Raw genomic sequence first — 11,341 nt, 5'->3', positions numbered from 1 at the left:
AGGAGTCCTCCTTCCCCCCCGTGGCAAACCGTGACCTGTGCCCCGGCCTCCCACACTCCCACCCCCCAGGCCTTCCACGTGGAGCCCGAGGAACACCAGCGAATGCTGCAGCAGGTGCAGGCGCTCGAGGTAACCCTGGTCCCGGGCCATGCGGCGAGGATGGGGGCCGGGAAGCCCAGCTCCTTCTGGGACTCAGCCCCCTCCCCCATCCCTCTAGAAGCCAATATTTTGTCTGAAGGCAACGGTGAAACAAGCCAAGGGCATTCTGGGCAAGGATGTCAGCGGTGAGTAGGAGGCAGGGGGCCCAAAGGGCCTCTTCCTGGCGCCTCCCTCTCCCTGTCACAGTCTATCCCAGAACTCTCGGCAGAAGCTCCCATCTCCCGAACGTCCCCCGGGGCTGGCCCCTTGCCCTGGGAGTCTAGGGTGGGGAGGGGCTCTACCTCAGGGAAGGGGTGAGGAAGGACCCACCAAGGGAGCTCAGCCAAAGCCCTGGCCACCTCTTCCTCCCGTCTGCCCCAGGGTTCAGTGACCCCTACTGCCTGCTGGGCATTGAGCAGGGGGTGGGCACGCTGGAGGGCAGCCCCGGGTCTCGGCGGCGGCAGAAGGCTGTGGTGAAGCACACCATCCCGGAGGAGCAGACACACCGCACCCAGGTCATCACCCAGACACTCAACCCCGTCTGGGACGAGACCTTCATCCTGTACGTGGCCTTGCCCCGGCCCCCACCCTGTCGGGGCATCTGGGGCTACCCTCGGTGGTGGGGACTCCCAGTCAGTGAGATCCACAAGACTTCCCAGTGCAGGGAGAGGGCCCGGCTTGACCAGAGGAGGAGTCTGCTTCTAAGGCAGGGGAGACAGACAGGAGGCCAAGCAGCACAGAACAGTGGCATAAATGCCACCTCTGCTGGCGGGCGCCGAGGGTCCACACAGCTGGGTTGATCTGAGGGTAGCTTGAAGCCTTACCATAAAGGAGGGAGGGATGTGGCTGGCAGGCAAGTAGCTTGCAGGAAGGCACTAAGACTCCTCGAGGGGTGGCACTGGGGACGGCAGCTTCAGGGGACAGGCCCTGGGCTGGAGTAGGCTGTGGCCTGGCTGGAGTAGGGGGGCATTCTACCCTCCAAGGCCCTCGGCCCATGCCCCATTCTCCCCACAGGGAGTTTGAGGACATAAGAAATTCGAGTTTTCATCTGGACATGTGGTGAGGAGCGTCCCCTGCTGTGGGGGTGGGGGCTCCCAGGACACCCTCTCAGCCTCCAGCTCAGACATCTGCCTCACCAGGGACCTGGACACCGTGGAGTCTGTCAGGCAGAAGCTTGGGGAGCTCACAGATCTGCACGGGCTGCGCAGGTAAGTGGCATGGTGTTCCCAGGGAAGGAGTCGGGGCTCCTTCTGCCCTTCCCCACACGTACCCTGGTTGCTGGGCTGCAGATTCTGTCCGGCCCAGCGGGCACAGGTGGGGACAGACCCCAGCCTGACCCATCCCTCTCACATACCCTACCTGAGGCAGGATCTTTAAGGAGGCCCGGAAGGACAAAGGCCAGGACGACTTCCTGGGAAACGTGGTGCTGCGGCTGCAGGTGCGTGGGGTACGGAGGGAGGCCCGGGAGACAGTCAGAAGGGGGGTTATGAGGGGCTCAGGGGAAGGCTTCCGGATTCACATCGAGCAGAGCTTGGGGTCTGCCTCCATCACCTCCCTGCCCACACGCCCTGCCTGCCGGTCCATCAGGACCTTCGCTGCCGGGAGGATCAGTGGTACCCTCTGGAGCCCTGCACTGAAACCTACCCAGACCGTGGCCAGTGCCACCTCCAGTTCCAGCTCATCCACAAGCGGGTAGGTCTGGGACCACGGCCAGGGGCCTCCCAGCGGCCCAGCCGGGTCGGATGGGCTGTGCCGGGTGTGGGGTGCTCTGCTCACAGCTGCGCTGGCCCTGTTGCAGAGAGCCACTGGGGCCAGCCGCTCCCAGCCCAGCTACACGGTGCACCTCCACCTGCTGCAACAGCTCGTGTCCCACGAGGTCACCCAGCACCAGGTACTGCCCTCCTAGGGCTGGCTGGGCAGGGCCAGGGTCTGCCTGCCAGGTCCTGACACCCCTCTACCTGTGCCCTCAGGCAGGCAGTACCTCCTGGGATGGGTTGCTGAGTCCTCAGGCTGCCACCATCCTGTTTCTCCATGCCACGCAGAAGGACCTGTCCGACTTCCACCAGTCCATGGCGTGAGTGTGCCACCCTCCTTCCCCGCCTGCCCTCCTACAGGCTGGCAGCCCGAAGGCCAGCCCTCGGGAGATTCTGTTTGGCCCAATCTGCACAGGTTCACATCTCCAGCTTCCTGTGAAACGTTAGTGCCCGCGTCACAGGGCCGCCATTTCTCTGGGCTGTGGTTGGTCAGAGCAGAGGGGCATCTCCTCCCCAGTCCGTCATGGTCACCCTCAGGCCCACTTCACTCCCTGACATCACCTGAGTCCTTCCCATTTGAGTTTGCCACTCCGCCCCAGACCCTAGCCAGGCTGAGGGCTTCCTGTCTGTCACAGGCAGTGGCTGGCCTACAGCCGTGTCTACCAGAGCCTGGAGTTCCCCAGCAGCTGCCTCCTGCACCCTATCACCAGCATCGAGTACCAGTGGATCCAGGGCCGGCTCAAGGCAGAGCAGGTGGGCTGCAGTGGGGCAAGGGGTGTTGGGTGGGGCGCAGAGAACAGGAGCAGGAGCGGCTGTTGGACCCCGAACACAGCTCCTGCCTCATGGCATTTTCCTGGGCCCGCAGATGGAGGAGCTGGCAACCTCATTCAGCTCCCTGCTGGCATATGGCCTCTCCCTCATCCGGAGGTTCCGGTCTGTCTTCCCCTTATCTGTCTCGGACTCCCCAGCTCGGCTACAGTCTCTCCTCAGGTCCGTGGGGCAGAGATGAGGGAACAGCCAGTCACCTGCAGAGGTGGGGAAGCCTGCTGGAGGAGTGAGTGGTTCTCTGTCTCTACAGGGTCCTGGTACAGATGTGCAAGATGAAGGCCTTTAGAGAACTGTGCCCTGACAGTGGCCCACTGCCCCACCTGGTGACTGAGGCGCTGCGGGTATGGTACCCACCCCGGGGATGGGCAGGGCATGTACCTGGTCCTGGCAACCTTCCTTGCTCACTGACTCTTTGCCCACAGGCTGGCACCGTTGAATGGTTCCACCTGAAGCAGCAGCACCATCAGCCGATGGTGCAGGTGAGGGGCTCGGGCAGGGTGGGTGGTGGGGTGCCTGCTTCTTGCACCCCTGCTCAGCTCGCCTCTGTCCCTGCCAGGGCATGCTGGAGGCGGGCAAGGCCTTGCTGAGCCTGGTCCAAGACATCATCGGTGACCTGCACCAGTGCCAGCGCACGTGGAACAAGATCTTCCACAAGTGAGCACGTGGCTGGGTCGGGAGTGGGGCAGGAGCTTGGAATGGGGACCGGGGCACCCCAGGGTGTGCCATCACGTCACACCCGCTGCCTTTCCTATAGTGCCCTTAAGATCGACCTCTTCGCCATGGCTTTCCTGGAGCTGCAGTGGCTGGTGAGCCCCCTCGTGCATCCAGGCCACTCCCTCCCCTCTGGCCCTGGAGCCCTGCCTACCATGCTGCCCCTTCACAGGTGGCCAAGCGCGTGCAGGACCACACGGCCGCGGCGTTGAGAGGCCTCGTGTCCCCAGAGATGGGAGAGAGTTTGTTCCAGCTCTACATCATCCTGAAGGAGCTCTGCCAGCTGGGCCCCGCCCCCTCAGAGAGGTAGGTAGCAGCGGGTAGCAGCGGGCTGCTGCGGGCGCGCAGAGGACGGGAGGGTCGAAGAAGACCCACAGCCCGCGCTGGCCCCGACTTTCCGCAGGGATGGAGTCCTGGCTCTGGATGGCTTCCACCGCTGGTTCCAGCCTGCCATCCCTTCCTGGCTGCAGAAGACATACAGCGTGGCCTTGGCGCGGGTGCAGCGCGCTGTGCAGATGGACAAGGTGGGGGCGGGGCCTGGATGAGGTGGGGTTTCGGCTTTAGGGTGGGGCTAGAGCTGGGGACCCGGTCCCTGCTTTGGGGGTGGGGCTTGGGGCTCCGCTCGGACCTCCAGGATGTGACCTGCGATGAACGATGCTCTTGAAGCCATTCGTGTGCAAGACCATGCCTCTTGATATCTGCGGGGTTAACGCCGGCTCCCCCTTATAGACTGGTCCTTGCCTGGGGGGCCCAGGCAGAGCCTTACTTATTCCCCTTGTAGCCCGCTGTCCAGCTCTGCGCTCACCAGTGGTAGGAGCTCTGAACGCTTGAGAAAGAAAAGAGGGAGGAGGGCCATGGATTTGGCAAGCCCTGAGCCCTCCTTTTCGCCGGCTCCCCCATCCCCCAGCTGGTGCCCCTGGGTGAACTGACCAAGCATAGCACATCGGCCGTGGATCTGTCCACCTGCTTTGCTCAGATCAGCCACACTGCCCGGCAGCTGGACTGGCCCGACCCAGAGGAGGCCTTCATGATCACAGTCAAGTTTGTGGAGGTGCAGCCTGTTCCATGTGTCCTTCCCCACCTTTCTAGGACAGCCTCATGCCCACCCCACCCTGTTTCTTCCAAGTTCCCACTCTAGCAGCTTCCAAAGGCCTACGTCCTAAACCCTCCAGGTCACTGAGTTTCCCAGGCCTTCCCCCATTGCTCTTCCTGGGTGCCCCCCCTTCCCCCACTGACCATCCCCTCCCCACCCCAGGACACCTGTCGGCTGGCCCTGGTGTACTGCAGCCTGATAAAGGCCCGGGCCCGAGAGCTCTCTGCAGGCCAGAAGGACCAGGGCCAGGCAGCCAATATGGTAAGGGCCAGAGCTGGGTGTTGGGGGCGGGGGTGGGGATAGACTGTTCCACCTGGCAGTATTCAGGACGCTCTGCATCCCTGTGCCCATGCCTGCCCCCAGCTGTGCGTGGTGGTGAACGACATGGAGCAGCTGCGGCTGGTGATCGGCAGGCTGCCCACCCAGCTGGCATGGGAGGCGCTGGAGCAGCGAGTAGGGGCTGTGCTGGAGCAGGGGCAGCTGCAGAACACGCTGCACGCCCAGCTGCAGGGTGCGCTGGCAGGGCTGGGCCACGAGATCCGCACCGGCGTCCGCACCCTTGCGGAGCAGGTACCTGTGCAACCCGCGGTGACTCCATCCCACCCATCCTCAGCCCGGAGCACCCCCCACCCCCCCAGCAGGACTCAGGGTGATGTCCGGCCCCCACCTCTTCCCGAACCTGCTCTCCCTCCTACCATTTTATGTCCCCAGCTGGAGGTGGGCATCGCCAAGCACATCCAGAACCTCGTGGGCGTCAGGGAGTCCATCCTGCCTGAGGACGTGAGTGACCCTCTCTGCTCGCTGACCTTTGCCAGCTCTGTGGGTCTGGAATTACACAGGGGCTCAGGGTGGGCGGGGGCCAAAGGTCATGGCGTGTCAGAGATAAGTTCCCCAGACTTGGGCAAGGAATGTTCCCTCCTGGGCCTCAGTTTCCTCCTTGAATGCTGGGAGGTAGGGCGAGGACATTCCACGGGCTCTCTCAGCACTGATGGTAGTGTGGCGGCTGCAGTGGGGCAGGGTTTGGATTTTGCAACCAGACATACCTGGGCGTGGCTCCTTAGCTGCCTATCGCCACAGCTGTCCTGTCCGTACAAGCAGACTGACCTCAGCTTCCTCATCTGTCAGCAGGATTAGCGATGCACAACTTTGGCACTGATTTAGACATGGGGGATACATATCAGTGAACTCCGTGACAAAAATCCCCTCCTTCCTAGAGCTTCTGTTCTAGTAAGTGAGGCGAAAGAGCTAAAGAAGTATATATAACTAGAGCTACAGTTGTAACTATGAAGATACGTATATACACTGTGTGTACGTACGTGGTGTGTTAGATAATAGATACTAAAGAGGAAAATAAAACACGAAAGTCATGGAGAGGGTCAGAGGGTTGTATTTTTAGATGGTGGTCAGGGAAGCCCATACTCAGGGGGTGACAGCTGCGTCAAGACCCCAAGGAAGCAAGAGAAGGAGCCATGAAGATTTCTAGGGGCGGGAACAGCAAGGGCAAAGGCCCTGAGGCAGGACCATGCCTGGCAGGTTCAAGGGCCGTACGGGAGCCGGTGTGGCTGGAGCCAACTGTGGGCAGGGCCGGCTCCTCCAGACTTCCCAGCCATGTGCACAAAATTGTCTGGCCCTGTGTTCTGCCCAGGTCAGGGCAGGGGAGCGAGGGTGGGACTGGAATGCACCAGAGCTGGACATGTCGCCCGCCCCCTCCCCAGGCCATTCTGCCCCTGATGAAATTCCTGGAGGTGGAGCTCTGCTACATGAACACCAACTTGGTGCAGGAGAACTTCAGCAGGTCTGCTCGGTGCCTTCCCCGTGGCACCCACCACCTCCGCCTCTCCTCTACCTGCCCCTCCTTCCTGGCCTCAGCATCCATTCTCAGGGGAGGATGCCACCAGCCTCTGCTTAAATGCTCACTCCCAGGGACATGAGGCTCCCTGCTCACCTTAGGCTGAGCCGAAACCTGCCTGGCCTTCCTCCTTTAGCCCTGGGTCATCTTTGGGGCTTTTGGACTATAGCTCTGCCCACCTAAGGTTACAGGCAACTGGTGTTCCTCTCCCACGACCCAGGAGAGCTTCTAGTTAGGGTCTTTCTTAAAGCAGGAGCCTAGCAGCGGGTAGAGCTCAAGAGCATGGGCTCTAGATGGTCTGGATTCAGATTCCAGCTTCGCCACTGCTTGGCGTGCGGCCTTGAACAGATTACTCAAGTTTTCTGTGCAGAATGTCGCAGTCCTGGCCTCTATTAAGGACTAAATGAGTCACATGAAGTGCTGAGAGCAGTGCCTGAGCAAAGGAAGTGGTCTGTGAGCTTTGGTGACAATGACGGCGATAGGTCCTCTGCAGGGGCTCGGGCCTGAGGAGGCTGCCGGCCCCTCCCCCAGAGCTCTGTTCCTCAGAACAGTGACTAGTGTGTGACAGAGCACTTAAGTATGTTGAATAAATTAACTACTTTTAATATAGACCGCTCTGTTCTTAATTGCACGTTTTCTGTACTTAACTGCCTGACTCCACTTTGACCTGTGAGGTTTCAATTATTTAGGGTCGTTGTTAGGACTGTGGCTTGCTTGCTATTTTCCTCTCCCCAGAGGTAACAGATGCCTCTCTATGCTGTGTGCCAAAATCCTATTCATTTTGGCCGCTGCCATCTTGACTCATGATTCTGTCACTGGGGGACCAGCCTCCCCACACCTTGTTTGTTGGGGTTTGATAATCTTACGAAGACTTCTTCATTGGTTAGGAGACTTGGATAGGGCTGGCCTTGTCTACCCCTGCCAGCCCTCTCTCCCTATGCTGCCTGCTTGTGGCCCTGGCCCCACCCAGGCTCACCTGCGAAGCAGGGGGAGGTGGTGGGTGAGACAGGGAGGAGCTGTGGATGGGCCTGAGTCCCATGAGGCAGCCCCCTTCTCGAGAACATCTGCTTCCTCCCCTTCTGTCTTTCTGTCCTGTGTCCTGCCACCTCGACACCTCACCGCAGCCTTCTGACCCTTCTCTGGACCCACACGCTCGAGGTGCTGGTTGAGGGTGCCACCTCCCAGCGGAGCTGCCCGCTGGCCTCTAGCAGGCTGAAGATTGCGCTGCAGGTAATAATACCAGTGACAGCAATAATAACCCTGGCGGGATGTGCATGGGGTCACCTCTGACGTCTCACTCATCCCCTAGAACCTGGAGATCTGCTTCTACGCAGAGGGCTGTGGCCTGCAGCCCGAGGCCCTGCACACGGCCACCTTCCAGGTAGGGGCCTTTTGATGTGCCTTCTGATGCGCCTGCCTTCCTGTGCTCACCTGTGTCCGGGACCAAACCCCAAATGAAACTGTGGGCCTCTTTTTCAAAAATTATTTAGAATGCTAAGATAGTGATAGCAGAGCGTTAAACCAAGCGTGAGGTTCGTCTAAGCATGGCGGAGGGAGATGCCATGCGACTGCATGGGTGGCACACCTGTGAAGCCCACCTGTGCCTTTAGCCGTCTGCCTGGGCCATTGCGAGGTTGCGTTCCCTTGCTTGTGGCCCCATAACAGCCAGCGTTTTCTATGTCAAATGGGCATCTCCCCACTTGGCTGTGAACTCCTGAAGGGCAGCACTGGGCTGTGATTGAGTGTGACAGTTCGGATGACTTCTCGGCTGGGCCCATTCCCAGGCTTTGCAGAGGGACTTAGAGCTGCAGGCGGCCTCCAGCCGGGAGCTCATCCAGAAGTACTTCTGCAACCGCATCCAGCAGCAGGTGAGGCTGCTTCCCTCCGCGGCTCTCACTGCTTACCTGGAGCCCCGCCTCACCTGTTCGGCCCCAGCTGACGCTGCCCCTGTGCCCCACCCCCAGGCGGAAACCACCTCTGAGGAGCTCGGGGCGATCACCGTCAAGGCCTCCTACCGCGCCTCTGAGCAGAAGCTGCATGTGGAGGTGCTCAGCGCCTCCAGCCTGCTGCCCCTGGACTCCAATGGTGAGTGGAGGCTGCCCACTGGCCGCTCCATGCCCCTGCCCTGCTCCTGGGCGTCCCTAGGGGCTCCGCGTGCCCAGCAGGAGCACTAGGTGCATTGCCTCTGGATTACCAGGAGGGGGCAGTGCTGCTGGGAAGGACCCAGCTGCCGGGAGTGGGGGCTGGACGGAGGGCTGGAATAGCCTTGGCCATCGTCCCTTCCCTGGGCCACTTGCCAGGCTCCAGCGACCCCTTTGTTCAGCTGACCTTGGAGCCCAGGCACGAGTTTCCTGAGCTGGCCCCCCGGGAAACCCAAAAGCACAAGAAGGACCTTCACCCGCTGTTTGATGAGACCTTTGAATTGTGAGTGGGTCCCCACAGCCGCTGCGCTTCCCCAGCCCTGGACCCGCCTCAGGCTTGCTCTTCCCGGCGGTGGCCGAGGGGCTCCCCAGAGGTGACCTCGTCTGGGTCCCAGGAAGGGGGCGCCTGGGCAAAAGGTGTGCTGGCACAGGTGCCAAACCTGCTCCCCAGGGAGTGGAGGGAAGTTGTTGGGAGTAGGCTCCCACGTGTTGTTTCCAAGGAGGGGTCTTGAACCTGAGGTCCTCTGTTCCCCGAGGCAGGCGGGCCCAGGGACACAGGGTCCCCTGGTTTAAAGCATCAGCCTGCGGCCAGAGTAGGCGTTGTACCACGTGGCCTGAGGTATGCCAGGCTGAGGGCAGACTTTGCAACCACAGCCCCCCAGCCCCGCGTCTCATGGCATCTTTCTCCCAGCCCTGGCTTGTCAGGGGCGAACACATGTGGGGCGGGCAGCTGAGCCCGACTCTGTTCCCCACCCAGCCTGGTGCCTGCTGAGCCGTGCCAGAAGGACGGGGCGTGCCTCCTGCTCACGGTGCTGGACCATGACACACTGGGGGCTGACGACCTGGAGGGCGAGGCCTTTCTGCCGCTGCGCTCGGTGCTGGGCCTCAGTGGGACGGAGGAGCCTGGGGAGGTGCCTCAGAGCCGCCTGCCCCTCACCTACCCCGCACCCAATGGTAGGCCTGAGCCCCGGGGCAGGGCAGGGGCTGTGAGGCTGCAAGTGCAGGGCCTGGCTGGTACAGGGGTACAGGGCAGGGGCCCCCGAGGGGCGAACTTGGGGTTGGAGAAATCCCTCCTCAGAGGTGGCAGTCAGCAGAGCCAACGTGGTGACTTGTGTTGCTGAGTAGAATTTGTCTAGTCAAGAAACCAGTGTCATTTAAGCTGGACCAAGTGTCATATGACTTTCTCTGGTGGGAGGTTAACAAATTTACCTGGGGAGAGGGGCCGGATCTTGATAGGAATAGTCACGTGTTTGTGTACTTCTCATGGGCCAGTTCTATGCACTTGACCTGTAGTAACTCGCAACCTTACAGCCATCCAGTGAGGCAGACACTATTGGTGCTATTTTCCAGATGAGTGAACTGAAGCACAAAGAGGTTGTCTAGCCAGCCTAAGGTTCCGATGTACAAAGGCGGTAGTCAGTCACAACCTGAGGTACATCTCGGCCTCTCGCGTTGCAACAGAGCCAGTGCCTGGGCCAGTGTCCTCATGCCACAGGTGGCAAGGTGGTCTCCAGTCTTGTCCATCAGGCTGTCATGTCTTGTGAGCTGGCGTGGGTCCATCATTAGTTTCCAGGTTGGCCGGAGAATGGGCGGTGCTGGCCTCCTGCCACTGCCTGTTCCCCAGAATCTGACCCCCAAACGGCTCTCTTCACAGGGGACCCAATCCTGCAGCTTCTGGAGAGCCGGAAGGGTGATCGTGAGGCCCAGGTGTTTGTGAAGCTGCGGCGGCAGCGAGCCAAGCAGGCCTCCCAGCATGCCGTGCGGCTGGGGCAGTAGCAGAGGATGTTGGGGTGGGGCTGAGTCCCTGGCAGGGACAGGTTTCCCTCGGAGGTCAGGGTCCTCCCAGCACAGCACAGCCCTCTGGCCTGGCCTAGCACTGGGCGGGGCCCTGCAGGTCTGGGGAGCTCCAGCATGCTGAAGGCCCAGAGTGCAGGCCCCCCATCTCCTGGCAGAGTAGAGGCCACAGTGATGGGGATACCATTAGCAGTTATTTATACTCCCTGCTCCCTCCCTTCAGCCCTGGCCCCAGCATTCCCTGCCCAATCCCAGCACCAGCAGGAGGGGAGGCAGCCATCTGCACCTCTTGGCCCCGTTCCCCTCTGGGAAAATCTGCCCTGATGGAGCAGGGTCTTGGGCGTCTGTCTCCTGGCATGCCTATTCCAGCCACTGAGTCAGGGTCAGGGCTGTGGGCACAGAACCTCCCTCCTAGGGGAGGGAGAGGTGACCCTGCCCAAGATGAGGCTACAGCTGCCCTGGGGAGGGGAGCCGGGTCCTCTCCTGAGGGGGCCGCCAACACCCAGGCTAAGGAGCCTGGAGCCCGGGACCTTCTGGCTGAGAAGTGAGAGCTGGCAGGCAGTGGGGCTGGCATGGAGGGGCGGAAGCAGAGAGGACAGCTTGGCTAACTATATCCACTGAGGACATCTCCTCCCTGGGCCAGTACCTCCCACCTAGAAACTTTCTTAGCGAAAATAATAAAAAAAAATTGACAATCCATTGTCCTCTTAGCAAATATACTGTTGGCCTGCAGTGGGGCCTATAGCAGTTACACGATGTAACCGCCCCCTCCCCAGCCCTTAGGACACCTTGAGCTGCCCCCACCCCTGGGGTCTGGCCCACCCTGTACTTGCTCATGTCACAGAGCGGGGAGGTGGGTGTGGGGGTGCTCATGCAGAAGCAGGTGCTGTGGCAATCAGCACTGCTGGTATTTGGGCCAAATGTTTTGAACAAAACGTTACCAGGCACATCTATTTCTGTGGTTGCTGCCCCACACAGGGGCCTGGAACTCCAGCCGGGGCCTCCTAGGGGTGCAGGGGCTGCTCTAAACAGC

At 61.0% G+C, this 11,341-nt stretch overlaps 1 protein-coding gene across 3 annotated transcripts in view; it reads left to right on the top strand.

The window, feature by feature from the left end:
* The window catches only part of UNC13D (unc-13 homolog D), a 12,606-nt gene extending 1,601 nt beyond the window's left edge, over positions 1-11,005 (top strand). For all 3 annotated transcript variants that reach the window (XM_011361957.2, XM_023531701.1, XM_011361959.2), the window contains 29 exons: positions 70-129; positions 218-284; positions 520-700; positions 1,153-1,197; positions 1,278-1,346; positions 1,507-1,576; positions 1,726-1,830; positions 1,937-2,029; positions 2,109-2,212; positions 2,528-2,645; positions 2,758-2,882; positions 2,971-3,061; positions 3,143-3,199; positions 3,277-3,374; positions 3,475-3,526; positions 3,604-3,737; positions 3,835-3,955; positions 4,339-4,482; positions 4,687-4,785; positions 4,888-5,094; positions 5,236-5,304; positions 6,240-6,319; positions 7,498-7,603; positions 7,683-7,754; positions 8,158-8,241; positions 8,338-8,458; positions 8,674-8,797; positions 9,272-9,468; positions 10,169-11,005. In XM_011361957.2, coding sequence (XP_011360259.1) covers positions 70-129; positions 218-284; positions 520-700; positions 1,153-1,197; positions 1,278-1,346; positions 1,507-1,576; positions 1,726-1,830; positions 1,937-2,029; positions 2,109-2,212; positions 2,528-2,645; positions 2,758-2,882; positions 2,971-3,061; positions 3,143-3,199; positions 3,277-3,374; positions 3,475-3,526; positions 3,604-3,737; positions 3,835-3,955; positions 4,339-4,482; positions 4,687-4,785; positions 4,888-5,094; positions 5,236-5,304; positions 6,240-6,319; positions 7,498-7,603; positions 7,683-7,754; positions 8,158-8,241; positions 8,338-8,458; positions 8,674-8,797; positions 9,272-9,468; positions 10,169-10,290 — 3,015 coding nt within the window. In that variant the 3' untranslated portion in view covers positions 10,291-11,005. The remainder of the gene's footprint in view (positions 1-69; positions 130-217; positions 285-519; positions 701-1,152; positions 1,198-1,277; positions 1,347-1,506; positions 1,577-1,725; positions 1,831-1,936; positions 2,030-2,108; positions 2,213-2,527; positions 2,646-2,757; positions 2,883-2,970; positions 3,062-3,142; positions 3,200-3,276; positions 3,375-3,474; positions 3,527-3,603; positions 3,738-3,834; positions 3,956-4,338; positions 4,483-4,686; positions 4,786-4,887; positions 5,095-5,235; positions 5,305-6,239; positions 6,320-7,497; positions 7,604-7,682; positions 7,755-8,157; positions 8,242-8,337; positions 8,459-8,673; positions 8,798-9,271; positions 9,469-10,168) is intronic.
* The last annotated feature ends 336 nt before the right edge of the window (positions 11,006-11,341 follow it).

The sequence above is a fragment of the Pteropus vampyrus genome, unplaced genomic scaffold (assembly GCF_000151845.1).
Source record: "Pteropus vampyrus isolate Shadow unplaced genomic scaffold, Pvam_2.0 Scaffold72, whole genome shotgun sequence".
Classification (NCBI taxonomy): Eukaryota; Metazoa; Chordata; class Mammalia; order Chiroptera; family Pteropodidae; genus Pteropus; species Pteropus vampyrus.
This window is presented reverse-complemented; position numbering and strand designations above follow the sequence as displayed.